Below are 14880 nucleotides of genomic sequence, written 5' to 3'. Positions count from 1 at the left end.
CAAAATAGCCTCCAACACTCTACTCAGCAAATTGGATGTAGTCTATCACAGTGCCATCCGTTTTGTCACCAAAGCCCCATATACTACCCACCATTGTGACCTGTACGCTCTTGTTGGCTGGCCCTCACTACATATTCGTCGCCAAACCCACTGGCTCCAGGTCATCTATAAATCACTGCTAGGCAAATACCCGTAGTCTGCGCTCCAGCAGGTATATCTCACTGGTCATCCCCAAAGCCAACACCTCCTTTGGCCGCCATTCCTTCCAGTTCTCTGCTGCCAATGACTGGAAGGAACTGCAAAAATCTCTGAAGCTGGAGACTCTTATCTCCCTCACTAACTTTAGGCGTTAGTTGTCAGAGCAGCTTACCGATCACTGCACCTGTACACAGCCCATCTGTAATTAGCCCATCCAACTACCTCATCCCCATATTGTTATTTATTTTGCTCATTTGCACCCCAGGATCTCTATTTGCACATCATCTTTTGCACATCTATCATTCCAGTGTTAATACGAAATTGTAACTATTTTGCACTATGGCCTATTTATTGCCTTACCTCCATAATTTACTACATTCGCACAGGCTGTATATGTATTTTCTGTTGTATTTTTGACTTTATGTTTTGTTTACCCCATATGTAACTCTGTGTTGTTGTTTTTATCGCACTGCTTTGCTTTATCTTGGCCAGGTCGCAGTTGTAAATGAAAACGTTTTCTCAACTGACTTACCTGGTTAAATAAAGGTTAAATAAAATAAAAAATAAAAAAAATAATGACGATCACACCATATACTGTCTGGTTTTCTGATCCACGCCTCTACCTTTAACCAACAGAATCATATCTGTATTCCCATTCATGTGAAATCCATATTTATTTATTTAAATTGACTTATTTCCGTCTTTGAAATTGTTGCATGTTGCATTAATTTTTTGTTCAGTGTAGTAGGCCCAGGCAGTGTCTCCCTCTTCTGGTGGTACCTTTTAGGATTCACAGCTAATTGAGCGCGAAACTACACCGTTTAAAACAACTACAATTCCCATTATGCACAGGGACAAACGTTGCCTAGGTTAACCAACAAAATAGGGTCCTTGGCTAGCTGCTCGTCTTTTCGAGAAAAATAAACAACTCTTCTTAGCGAAAATAACAGCACTCGACTGCTATAGCGTTGAAGTCTGATTAGACTGTCTGAAAATCATAAGTTCATGTGTTTGCACTGTTGTCGCTGTTTTTCGAAGACGCCAGTTAGCCTGCTAATGTTAGCAAACTAACGTAGCCATCACTGAACTAGCTTGCTAGCTAGCTACACACAAAGCTACAGCTATGTTTGTGCAAGAAGATAAGATATTCGCTGGAAAAATATTAAAAATCCACATTTGTACTATGGATGGTACAGAGTGGTTGGAAGAAGTAACAGAGGATACCACTATTGAAAAACTCAAAGAGAAGTGCTTGAAACATGTATGTTTGTGTTTATTTTCCTGCTTGCTCATTGGTGTTTGCTCGGGTCAGGGTGAAATTGTAACGTAGTTGTGTAACTGTATCGCTGATGTTTGCAGCCCCAGTTGAAATAGTCAGTGTCAGTCTTTCCGTATTTATAGTAACTGGGTAGACACTGCTATTTATAATTTAGCAAGTTGGTTCACAAGCTAGCTAGCCTAGAATCCCTGCAAGCTATGCGCACCTCATGAGCTCCTTAGCAAAATGTGATAGCTAGCCTAGCCACAATGCTCGTGTCTGTTGGTGTAGCTATGTAAGTTACTCTGTTTATGTTTCTAGGCTCCTGCCTTCTGAGTTTTCCTTATTTGTTCCACAGTCTATACTGTGCTGTTGCTAGTTAGGGCTACCCATTTTTATGCTTGATTCTTCCCTAAGTGCCAGTATGATGCCCTATATGTAGCTAGCCTACCCCATATGGCTGCCAGTCTCTTTCTGCACTGCATCCTCCTAGTACAAGTTTAGATAAGCGAGACAACAGTAAGAGACCCAGCTAATGCAGAAATCATTGGCATCTTTAGAAACGGGGTTGGCTATTGATATAGGTCTAGCTAGCCTATACATTACCAATTACAAACTGCTTATGACGCTGTAGTATTTTACCAGGATAAAAGTACTGCTACTTGTTCCATCTGTGGGATAATTTGGGGGGTTTGCTTGTTTTGCAGTATGTACATGGAAGCCTCGAAGACCCCAAAACAATCACACACCATAAACTTGTCCATGCTGCCTCGGAGAGGATCCTCACAGAAACTAAAACAGTTGCAGATGAAAGTCTAAAAGATAAAGGTACTCCTATGGATTTTGAAGTTGTCTCAATGTTTATATTTTCCCCACAAACAATAAGCCAATATGATCAATGCTACTACATGCCATTAAGTGAATGTTTTCCTTTGGTTTTAGATGTTCTTCTACTGATAAAGAAGAGACCACCGCCACCCCCTCCGAAAATGGCTGACATAACTGCAGAGGAAAAGGTAGGCCCTACAACAGATTTATATACTCTCCCTAATTGTATTAGTTTGTGGCTTGTCGAACTCTGCACTTAATCTCAATAGGCACTGATCATCAGACAAAAATATTTAATGTATTGCTAAGACTGCGAGAACCAGGGACAAGCACATCAAAAAACGTATTACAACTAGTTGTACTGTTTGGGACGGTCTTTAGTGTGTGTTTCTTCCTTGTCTGTCAGAAGAAACAGGATAACAAGGCTCCAGATAAGGATGCTATCCTGAAGGCCACCGCTGGCCTGTCCACCCGCCACACAGACCGCACTGTCACCCAGCACAACATCAGAGACGTAAGTACAGTACAATACAGTATTACAGTAAATAACATGTCTGAATGCATAGTTCAAAGCACTTCAGGAGATTTCCACTTACTATTGTACTGAAATTCTGTAGTCCTAAAATGCATGGGCCTGCAAACTTATCAGAGGCATTTTCAAATGAGTGAATTTGATTAAGCCTGTTCTAAATCCCTGATACTAAGATTACATTTTTAAATTTAACCAGGAAGTTCCAATGAGGTCAGAAGACCTCATTCCCAAGGGCAAGTTGGTAATGCTCTTAATGTTATGCCATGAACCTCATTCTTAAAGAGAGGTTATTAATTCTGGTTTATGTGTGCATGTGTGTGTACATTTTCCATCAGTTTCAGACGGAGCTCAGGAAAATCCTTGTCTCTCTCATTGAAGTGGCCCAGAAGCTCCTCGCCTTGAACCCCGATGCCGTGGAGCTCTTCAAAAAGGCCAATGGTACAGTGTGCACTGTGCAGACTTTATTTCATTATCAAAGATTATGCAGGGCTGTAACAGGCTAGTTATGCATGAGGTTTTTAATGAGCAAAAAGTTGGAGCTGTAACAGTCATGTTGTCACTGAGCTTATGTATGAGTGACAGAACAGTGCATTATTTAAGGGATAATCAACGAGTGGCTGTAAGTTCTCTGGAAAATAATGTGCCAAGTGGAAGGTGTGTTCCACGACGCGTTAGCGAAGTGGAACTCACTTTCCACAGAGTTGCATTATTTTCCAGAGAATGCATAGAGCTCCCAAGTTGATTATCCCATTTTTATACCATGGCTATAATTTGTTCAACATCCTCTGCAGTAGCTAGCAAGTTTACTAGATATCTACAGTAGTTGTCTTGCTAGCTCAGCTAACCCATATAAATCAGTATGATTGATTCTGATTTCTATGAACAAACCATCAGTCCTAGCTTGCTATTATGAAAATCTAATTCAACAATGCCAATAATGTTTTCAAATCGACTTTTGCTTTCAAAAGCAGCTCAAACAGAACATGTAAGTATGAACTTCATAGCCATTGAATTATACTGTGCAATTATACTGCGCATTATAGGGAATTATACAACGGGTGGGTCTAATTCTGAATGCTGATTGGTTAAAACCGCGTTCCAGCCGGTGTCTATTCCACAATTTACCACTGGCTAAATCTGACATTTAAATGCCTATTTACTCTGTTCCATCTGACTGCACAATCCACTGTCCCATCAGCCCAGCCAGGCAATGTATAAACTTGATCTCCACTATAAAAAGCATCTAGACATTATCTCACATTTCTTTTAGACCAACATTTACAGTGAGGATAAAAATCATGAATAGGCATAATTTTTATGTATACAAAAATATCAATAGAAAACTGTTCAAAAGAAATTAAGTGCAACTAGTTTGCTGTCTTTCCAGCTTCAGTTTGAAGTGATTGTGTTAGCTGTGTTGTTGGCTAGCTCCTCTGAACAACAGTGTCCTGACAAGAGAGCACATTTTCTACGGCAGACGAAATTGCGCATCATTAGCTCATTGTTATGGATGTATCCAAATAAATGTCACTAGAAAACAGCTTAAATAAACGCAAATGTAGCTAAACTCAGCAAAAAAAGAAACGTCCTCTCACTGTCAACTGCGTTTATTTTCAGCAAACTTAACATGTGTAAATATTTGTATGAACATAACAAGATTCAACAACTGAGACATAAACTGAGTTCCACAGACATGTGACTAACAGAAATGGAATAATGTGTCCCTGAACAAACGGGGGGGGTCAAAAGTAACAGTCAGTATCTGGTGTGGCCACCAGCTGCATTAAGTACTGCAGTGCATCTCAGTGGTCTAAGGCACTGCATCGCAGTGCTAGCTGTGCCACCAGAGATCCTGGTTCGAATCCAGGCTCTGTCGTAGCCAGCCGCGACCGGGAGACCCATGGGGCGGCGCGCACAATTGGCCCAGCGTCATCCAGGGTAGGGGAGGGAATGGCCGGCAGGGGATGTAGCTCAGTTGGTAGAGCATGGCGTTTGCAACGCCAGGGTTGTGGGTTCGATAAAATAATGTATGCACTAACTGTAAGTCGCTCTGGATAAGAGCGTCTGGTAAATGACTAAAATGTAAATGTAATCTCCTCCTCATGGACTGCACCAGATTTGCCAGTTCTTGCTGTGAGATGTTACCCCACTCTTCCACCAAGGCACCTGCAAGTTCCCGGACATTTCTGGGGGGAATGGCCCTAGCCCTCACCCTCCGATCCAACAGGTCCCAAACGTGCTCAATGGGATTGAGATCCGGGCTCTTCGCTGGCCATGGCAGAACACTGAAATCACGCACAGAACGAGCAGTATGGCTGGTGGCATTGTCATGCTGGAGGGTCATGTCAGGATGAGCCTGCAGGAAGGGTACCACATGAGGGAGGAGGATGTCTTCCCTGTAACACACAGCATTGAGATTGCCTGCAATGACAACAAGCTCAGTTAAAAGATGCTGTGACACACCGCCCTAGACCATGACGGACCCTCCACCTCCAAATCGATCCCGCTCCAGAGTACAGGCCTCAGTGTAACGTTCAATCCTTTGACGATAAACGCGAATCCCACCATCACCCCTGGTGAAACAAAACCGTGACCCGTCAGTGAAGAGCACTTTTTGCCAGTCCTGTCTGGTCCAGCGACGGTGGGTTTGTGCCCATAGGTGATGTTGATGCCGGGGATGTCTGGTGAGGACCTGCCTAACAACAGGCCTACAAGACCTCAGTCCAGCCTCTCTCATCCTCTTGCGGACAGTCTGAGCACTGATGGAGGGATTGTGCGTTCATGATGTAACTCGGGCAGTTGTTGTTGCCATCCTGTACCTGTCCCGCAGGTGTGATGTTCGGATGTACCGATCCTGTGCAGGTGTTGTTACACGTGGTCTGCCACTGCGAGGACAATCAGCTGTCCGTCCTGTCTCCCTATAGCGCTGTCTTAGGCGTCTCACAGTACGGACATTGCAATTTATTGCCCTGGCCACATCTGCAGTCCTCATGCCTCCTTGCAGCATGCCTAAGGCACGTTCACGCAGATGAGCAGGGACCCTGGGCATCTTTCTTGTGGTGTTTTTCAAAGTCAGTAGAAAGGCCTCTTCAGTGTCCTAAGTTTTCATAACTGTGACCTTAATTGCCTACCATCTGTAAGCTGTTAGTGTCTTAACGACCGTTCCACAGGTGCATGTTCATTTAATTGTTTATGGTTCATTGAACAAGCATGGGAAACAGTGTTTAAACCCTTTACAATGAAGATCTGTGAAGTTATTTGGATCTTTGAAAGACAGGGTCCTGAAAAAGGGACATTTCTTTTTTTGCTGAGTTTACTTTGCTGTTATTCTGGCTGCATTGTTTGACGTCACTGTAAGTTAGCCTTAGTTGGCTAGCTAGCAAGCAAGGGATAAGAACATTGCCAGCCAGTATGACAATGGAACTTTTAGAATGAACGACTGGGTCGCGTCTCTGGCAACTGAACCGATAGAACGACCAGCCAGCCAGCTTGGGTAGCAACCCTAGATTTGTGTAGGGACTATATCTTGTGGAAGGATGAAATAGTATGAATAAATTCATCAAAATAAAGTTTTTTATGAAAATATGTAAATCATTATTTGAATATGTTGGTAACCCGTTGTATAAAAGTGATAATGCCCGAGAAGCCTGTGTTTGTCTCGGGCCTAACAACACCCATGCCAGTATATCCTCCAAACACCGGCTTCTCAGGCATTATCACTTAAATAATGCAAGCTCTAGAATGCCCTTCAAGGCAATCAATGCCACGGTATAAAGTATTATTATAGGTATACTGTTATTCACTAATATTGTCTGTCTGCGTGTGATTGTCAGCCATGCTGGATGAGGATGAGGAGGACCGGGTGGATGAGACGGCCCTTCAGCAGCTGACTGAGATGGGTTTCCCTGAGAGCAGAGCCATCAAAGCTCTCAGACTCAACCAGTGAGTCACAATCAATAATACTTATCAGCACCAGAAGTGAATTTAGATCATCCAAACAGAATCACCGACACAACGAGTGCAGGGTTTTTTCTGAATCAAAAAGGGGCTTAAGGGGGTGGGCGTGACAAGGATGTGACAATGGGCATGGTCAGCCCATGGTTAGTGCTATCTTGGACCAGCTTTATTTGGTCAAGGCCCTGGGCAATAACATTTTTGAGGCCCCCATCTTGGCCGCGGGGCTATTTCTTGCAATTTTGCAACGTAGGTGCACACAGGTCTAGAGACATTTGAGGTGACAGACAGTGACATTCAATACCGCCTTGCACACTCTTGTCTGCATCTAGCTGATATAGGGTGTAATCATTAGTCCAACAGTTGCAAACAAGAGTTTTTATTGGACAAATTCAACAATGTTTATACTCAGTTTGTTCCGTTTTAAGAAACATTTTCCAACAGAATCGGCTGAATGAATACACCCCTGATCACTCGTAAACACAGTTCACTTTCATAGTAGCCACATTGTATTCCTTCTTGCATCTATGCACTCTCCTCCTCTCACCTCTTCCCTTTCACTTGTGGACTTCAATGCACAACACATCAGCTGTAAGTGACCAGGCGAAAAACCCTTTCCAAGCTAAACCGCTACAAACAGCCGACATCGTTGTCAGCATATTAGCTAAAGTAACGTCATAGTCAGCATAGCTAATAGAACTAACGCGTTAGTAAACCTGCTACAATCATGCAGTAACGTTACAGTCAGTAAGCAGTTACACCAGCTGGCCCCGGTGGCAATACATTTGTCAAACCAAAAGCTTACCTTGACTTGGAAGAGTTCCAGTGTTGTGTTGGAAAGTCATAGCCAGCTAGCTAACATAGCATCCCTCTGTTTGAGCAGGGTGTTTCAGTAGGCTAAACTACCTAGCTGCATTTGCTAGCTAAGTGAAAGTGGGGGAAAAAAGACAATCTCTCTCTCTCTATTTCTCTCTTGCTTCTCCTTCATTTTGGAAGAAATTAATTTGTTCAAAACTGTTCAACTATTGTCTTTCTCAGAGTCAACTACTCACCACATGTTATACACTGCATTGCTAGCTTTCAGTACTAGATTAATTATCTGATCCTTTGATTGGGTGGACAAAATGTCAGTTCATGCTGCAAGAGCTCTGATAGGTTGGAGGACGTCCTCTGGAAGTTGTCATAATTACTGTGGAAGGGGGTGAGAACCACGAGCCTCCTAGGTTTTGTATTGAAGTCGATGTACCCAGAAGAGGACGGAAGCTAGCTGTCCTCCGGCTACACGATGGTGCTACCCTACAGAGTGCTGTTGAGGCTACTGTAGACCTTCTTTGCAAAATAGTGTGTTTTAATCAATTATTTGGTGATGTGATTATATTTAGTATAGTTTTATCCAAAAGGATAACTTTTTTAAATGTTTAACTATTTTTATTTTTATGAAATTCACTGAGGAGGATGGTCCTCCCCTTCCTCATCTGAGGAGCCTCCACTGCCCTGGAGTATAGTCTGAGTCAATGATACTGGTCAGTGGTCAAATCAGTGAAGTTTATAAAGAATCAATTAACCACTGAGCCTGTGATTCTATCCAGCACCAGTTGTTTGAATCACAACAAGTGAGTCCAGTCAGATGAGTCATCTGAGTCTGAAACAACACGTTTAACCATGCCCTTCCCTCACTCCCTCTCCTGCAGCATGTCAGTGACCCAGGCCATGGAGTGGCTGATTGAGCACGTAGACGACCCCGCGGTGGACACCCCCCTGGCCGGCCAGGACGCCCCAGGAGCAGTAGGAGCCACAGCACCACCCCTGGTCCCCTCTATCTCCGCCTCATGTCCAAACCTCCTCCGCACCCTCTCCCAGACCAGCACAGATGCCGCCGTCGCCAGGCAGGACGAGCTCACTGAGATCTTCAAGAGGATCCGAAGGAAAAGAGAGTTCAGGCCTGACTCACGGGTGAGTGTTTTCTGTCCCAATGCCCTGGGATATACCAAGCTAACACTGTTACATGTTAGCCTGGTCCCATATATGTTTGTGCTGAATAGCCAACTGAAGGATTTGGCAAGACGACAAACAGATCTGGGACCAGGCAAGATACACTGAGTGTAGAAAACATTAGGAACACCTTCCTAATATTGAGTTGCACCCCCATTTATCCTCAGAACAGCCTCAATTATTCAGCCTCAACTCTACAAGATATCGAAAGTGTTCCACAGCGATGCTGGCCCATGGTGTGCCTGGCACCTACTACCATACCCCGTTCAAAGGCACTTCAATCTTTTGTCTTGCCCATTCACCCTCTGAAATGTACACATACACAATCCATGTCTCAATTGTCTCGAGGCTTAAAAATCCTTCTTTAACTTGTCTCTCCTCCCCTTCATCTACACTGATTTGAAGTGGATTTAACAAGTGACATAAAGAAGGGATCATAGCTTTCACCTGGATTCACCTGGTCAGTCTGTCATGGATAGAGTTCCTAATGTTTTGTACACTCAGTAGTTATTAGCTAGCTTACATAAAATGTTGTAAAATGTGTCGCTGCTACTCTCTTACTGAATGTTGGCATCATACTGTGATAAACTATTGGTATTTTTATAGAATGACAGTGTAGTATGTAATGATAAACTAACTCCGTATCGTTCTTTGTCTCTGCAGGCAGTCATTGCGTTAATGGAGATGGGCTTTGATGAGAAGGAGGTGGTCGATGCTCTGAGAGTCAATAACAACCAACAGGACACTGCGGTAGGTTTACTGTCCACACTGAGGAATAAAGGATCTGACACCGAGGTGTTCCGCTATTGACATACTCGCTTTGTCTTCTGTATATGATCAGCGCAAAGAAGCAGGCACTTACTTATTGAGTAAAAAAAAAAGTTTTTGCTTGCTGTCTTGTATGAATGGACAGCTTTTTACGCCTCTTACCCATGTTGTCATTTGGAATGAGAACTGGTTCTCCATTGACCGTCCAAGTTTAAGAGAAGTTAACTAACCGATCTAAACTGCAGTGCGAGTGGCTGCTGATTGGTTAACCTCTTGTTGTCCCATAGTGCGAGTGGCTGCTGGGGGACAGGAAGCCGTCTCCAGAGGACCTGGATAAAGGCATTGACACCAACAGTTCTCTGTTCCAGGCCATCCTGGAGAACCCTGTGGTCCAGCTGGGCCTCACCAACCCTAAAACACTGCTGGGTAGGTTTGATTTAGGCATAAAGGGAATTGTACAGTTAAAAATAACAAATAAAGCTCAGAGGATAAAGGGGTGTACCTATACATCAAGCCTCACACTACAGAAACAGGTTTCTGTCCTATGGGCCATTCTGGCTCAGACAATGCTACTTATTGAATTGTATCTTAAAACCCTCCAAAACCTTTTTGTTGTTTGTGTGTAGCGTTTGAGGACATGTTGGAGAACCCTCTGAACAGCACCCAATGGATGAATGACCCTGAGACTGGGCCTGTCATGCTGCAGATCTCCAGAATCTTCCAGACACTCAACCGCACGTAGGGACCGTATGGTGACCTGGTGTGAGCTTGTGTGTGTAGGTGAGCTTGTGTGCGAGTGCGTGCACGGCTGTGACAAGTGTTGTTTTTGCCTTGAAAAGTCAAAGCCGGAGAAGATGTGTATAAAAGACTGAAATATTTATTTATACCACAGAAAACCTTGTACAAAACAATGTTAACATGAACATGATTATAAAAATAATAATTATTACAATTGTTGTTTTTTACATTTTAATAAGAACAATTTATAGTTATGACGCACATTATTTATTTGATATAATTTCTCCATCAAACCAATGTTCACCGTATTCGAATATCAATCACAGTTGAAGTTGTCTCCTTAAATTGTTGCATTTCATCAAAGGTGAATGTTTCTAGCGAGAGGTGAATGACTACAGGAAGTCTGTATCATTTGGTAGAAGACAAGTCAGACTGCATGTGAACATGCACCAAACTGTTGCGTGATAATGAAATGAGAGTTCAGTACTTACCAGGGGTTTGTTCAGAATGGTAAAACATTCCAAAGGTTGTAGATAGACATGTAATGTATAGAGTGGATCCGATTTGATTATTCTCTGTGACAAATAAGGTCTGTTCTAAATGACGTGTTTCTATCTGAAAGTTGTGTAACGTTCCACCCTTCCTGAATGATTAAACCCCAGGTTATGGGTATGTCCAAATTAACCTCTCCTTCCTCCTAAATTGTGCACTTGTTCACTCCCCTTAAGTGGTTTAAAAGGAAATGACTGGGATAAGAAATATGGTTGAAACTCCCTCTAGTCCATTCCTCCACCAATACAATGCTTTTAGATTTGTGGAAAGTATTGGGATGCACTTGCTGTGATGGCAATATTTGTGCTCATCACATTAAGTCCAGAATTTAGAGTGTAGAGGTACAGGTGGATTTGGGTGGTCAGAAAGATTTTCTTTCGCTTTTGCTCACAATCTCTGTGTGTGTTCAACCGTGGGAGCCTAGTGGTCTGCCTGCTGTGAGTCACATTGTGACACTACTCACAGAAGTGGAAAAGTAAAGGACATTTTCTTTGTGCTTCTCACAAATATTTATTTAATCGCAACTTTCTTTTTAGAAAAGTGTATTAAATGCTGTATTTTTAGTGTCTGAAGTCAAGTCTGTCTTGGTAATGGTCTTTGGTCTTGATTTTACAAAAGAAAAATACCTAGAGACCTATGTATTAATTAATTCTCAATGTGCTCTGGATGTTATCATATTGCTCTAATACTGCGCCTGTTCGCAATGCTCTTAAAACTACTCACTACAGCAGGAACAATAGTACTCGTATTTTCTGACAATGGGCGGTAGGATTAGTCTGAGTGCCTGTCTGTTTGTGCTATCAGACCAACTCCTTGTCACTGATTGCAGGGGGTTTTCTGGATCAAAAAGTGGCTTAGGTGGTGGACGTGGCAATGGACGCAGCCAGCATGTTATTTTATTTTTGTTCTTAATTTTTTACACTGTTTGGACTTAGGTGGCCTGAATTTTTTTATTTATAATAATGCTTAGGCGGCCCGCACAAGGATTCCAAAGTCCCTGGGTTGCATCAAACCATATTTGGCTTGACAATGAGCAATGGAGTTGGCAAGAGCACAAACAGATCTGGGACCAGGCTAATTGATGCCTGATCCACGGACGTCACATAAGTGAAAGGGAATTGATTGGTTGATTAATTGATTGAGTGATGAAGGTGTATCATTCCTTCTTGCAATGAAACAAACTTAGTATAAACATACAAGCCAATGCATTGAAGAATTTGACATGCAGTGGTATACTGAGCTAAGTAAAACTGGTAGTCGAATGGTGGGCCTGTCTTCTTTTGAGAGCAAAGTATATGTGAGCTGTTTAACCAAAACATCATGCACTTATTGTTGACTGTGCGATGACGTGCCTTGTCATTAGATAGACCAGTAATAATACAGTGCATTTTTGTGCAATAGCTACACCTGTAGAAATATATATTTGAGTGGCGTATTAGAAATGTGGGAATTGAAATGAGTTAGTGAGGCTGTTTCTTTTATTACTCAGAAGCGCTAGTACTGCTTTTGATGAATCAATATGACTTATTTTAGGCTCCGTCCCAAATGGCTAAATATATATATATATATATATATATATATATATATATATATATTTATATATATATATATATATATATATACACAGTGGGGAGAACAAGTATTTGATACACTGCCGATTTTGCAGGTTTTCCTACTTACAAAGCATGTAGAGGTCTGTAATTTTTATCATAGGTACACTTCAACTGTGAGAGACGGAATCTAAAACAAAAATCCAGAAAATCACATTGTATGATTTTTAAGTAATTAATTTGCATTTTATTGCATGACATAAGTATTTGATACATCAGAAAAGCAGAACTTACTTTTTGGTACAGAAACCTTTGTTTGCAATTACAGCGATCATACGTTTCCTGTAGGTCTTGACCAGGTTTGCACACACTGCAGCAGGGATTTTGGCCCACTCCTCCATACAGACCTTCTCCAGATCCTTCAGGTTTCGGGGCTGTCGCTGGGCAATACGGACTTTCAGCTCCCTCCAAAGATTTTCTATTGGGTTCAGGTCTGGAGACTGGCTAGGCCACTCCAGGACCTTGAGATGCTTCTTACGGAGCAACTCCTTAGTTGCCCTGGCTGTGTGTTTCGGGTCGTTGTCATGCTGGAAGAACCAGCCACGACCCATCTTCAATGCTCTTACTGAGGGAAGGAGGTTGTTGGCCAAGATCTCGCGATACATGGCCCCATCCATCCTCCCCTCAATACGGTGCAGTCGTCCTGTCCCCTTTGCAGAAAAGCATCCCCAAAGAATGATGTTTCGACCTCCATGCTTCACGGTTGGGATGGTGTTCTTGGGGTTGTACTCATCCTTCTTCTTCCTCCAAACACGGCGAGTGGAGTTTAGACCAAAAAGCTCTATTTTTGTCTCATCAGACCACATTACCTTCTCCCATTCCTCCTCTGGATCATCCAGATGGTCATTGGCAAACTTCAGACGGGCCTGGACATGCGCTGGCTTGAGCAGGGGGACCTTGCGTGCTCTGCAGGATTTTAATCCATGACGGCGTAGTGTGTTACTAATGGTTTTCTTTGAGACTGTGGTCCCAGCTCTCTTCAGGTCATTGACCAGGTCCTGCCGTGTAGTTCTGGGCTGATCCCTCACCTTCCTCATGATCATTGATGCCCCACAAGGTGAGATCTTGCATGGAGCCCCAGACCGAGGGTGATTGACCGTCATCTTGAACTTCTTCCATTTTCTAATAATTGTGCCAACAGTTGTTGCCTTGTCACCAAGCTGCTTGCCTATTGTCCTGTAGCCCATCCCAGCCTTCTGCAGGTCTTGGCCATTGTGGAGAGGTTGGAGTCTGTTTGATTGAGTGTGTGGACAGGTGTCTTTTATACAGGTAACGAGTTCAAACAGGTGCAGTTAATACAGGTAATGAGTGGAGAACAGGAGGGCTTCTTAAAGAAAAACTAACAGGTCTGTGAGAGCAGGAATTCTTACTGGTTGGTAGGTGATCAAATACTTATGTCATGCAATAAAATGCAAATGAATTACTTAAATATCATACAATGTTATTTTCTGGATTTTTGTTTTAGATTCCGTCTCTCACAGTTGAAGTGTACCTATGATAAAAATTGCAGACCTCTACATGCTTTGTAAGTAGGAAAACCTGCAAAATCGGCAGTGTATCAAATACTTGTTCTCCCCACTGTATGTATGCGTATATATATATATATATATATATATATATATATGAGAGAGAGAGAACAAAAATATAAATGTAACAATTTCAAAGATTTTGCTGAGTTACAGTTCATATAAGGAAATTGGTCAATTTAAATAAATTCATTAGTCTATGGATCTATGGATTAGCCATGGGTGGGCCTGGGAGGCCATAGGCCCTCCCACTTGGGAGCCAGGCCAACCCACTAGGGAGCCAGGCCCAGCCAATCAGAATAAGATTTTCCCCACAAAAGGGCTTTATTATGATAGATAGAAATACTCCTCAGCCCCCCTCCCTCCCCCCTCTGACGATCCCGCAGGTGAAGAAGCCAGATGTGGAGGTCCTGGGCTGGCGTGGTTGTAAGGCCGGTTGGATGTACTGCCAAATTCTCTAAAACGACCTAGGAGGCAGCTTATGGTAGAGAAATGAACATTCAATTATTTGGCAACAGCTCTGGTGGACATTCCTGCAGTCAGCATGCCAATTGCACGCTCCCTCAAAACTTGAGACATCTGTGGCATTGTGTTGTGTGACAAAACTGCATATTTTAGAGTGGCCTTTTATTGTCCCCAGCACAAGGTGCACTTGTCTAATGATTACATTTACATTACATTTTAGTCATTTAGCAGACGCTCTTATCCAGAGCGACTTACAGTTAGCACATACGTTATTTTTATCGAACCCACAACCCTGGCGTTGCAAACGCCATGCTCTACCAACTGAGCTACATCCCATGCCGGCCATTCCCTCCCCTACCCTGGACGACGCTGGGCCAATTGTGCGCCGCCCCATGGATCATGCTGTTTAATCAGCTTCTTGATATTTCCACACCTGTCAGGTGGATGGATTATCTTGAC

The 14880-nt window shown here is 42.9% G+C and overlaps 1 protein-coding gene across 1 annotated transcript; it reads left to right on the top strand.

The window, feature by feature from the left end:
- The first annotated feature begins 1046 nt into the window (after positions 1–1046).
- Positions 1047–10945, top strand: LOC311141871 (ubiquitin-associated domain-containing protein 1-like). Its single transcript, XM_084177368.1, has 10 exons — positions 1047–1459; positions 2164–2284; positions 2399–2472; positions 2691–2798; positions 3152–3254; positions 6650–6758; positions 8462–8723; positions 9426–9512; positions 9818–9956; positions 10157–10945. Exons 1-10 carry the CDS (start codon positions 1322–1324, stop codon positions 10270–10272), a joined length of 1257 nt encoding a protein of 418 aa, XP_084033494.1. The 5' UTR covers positions 1047–1321; the 3' UTR covers positions 10273–10945.
- Positions 10946–14880: the final 3935 nt, after the last annotated feature.

Source organism: Coregonus lavaretus (assembly GCF_964263955.1).
Source record: "Coregonus lavaretus genome assembly, chromosome: 14".
In the NCBI taxonomy this organism is placed as follows: Eukaryota; Metazoa; Chordata; class Actinopteri; order Salmoniformes; family Salmonidae; genus Coregonus; species Coregonus lavaretus.
The sequence above is the reverse complement of the archived record's forward strand: the minus strand, read 5'-3'. Positions and strand labels throughout refer to the sequence as shown.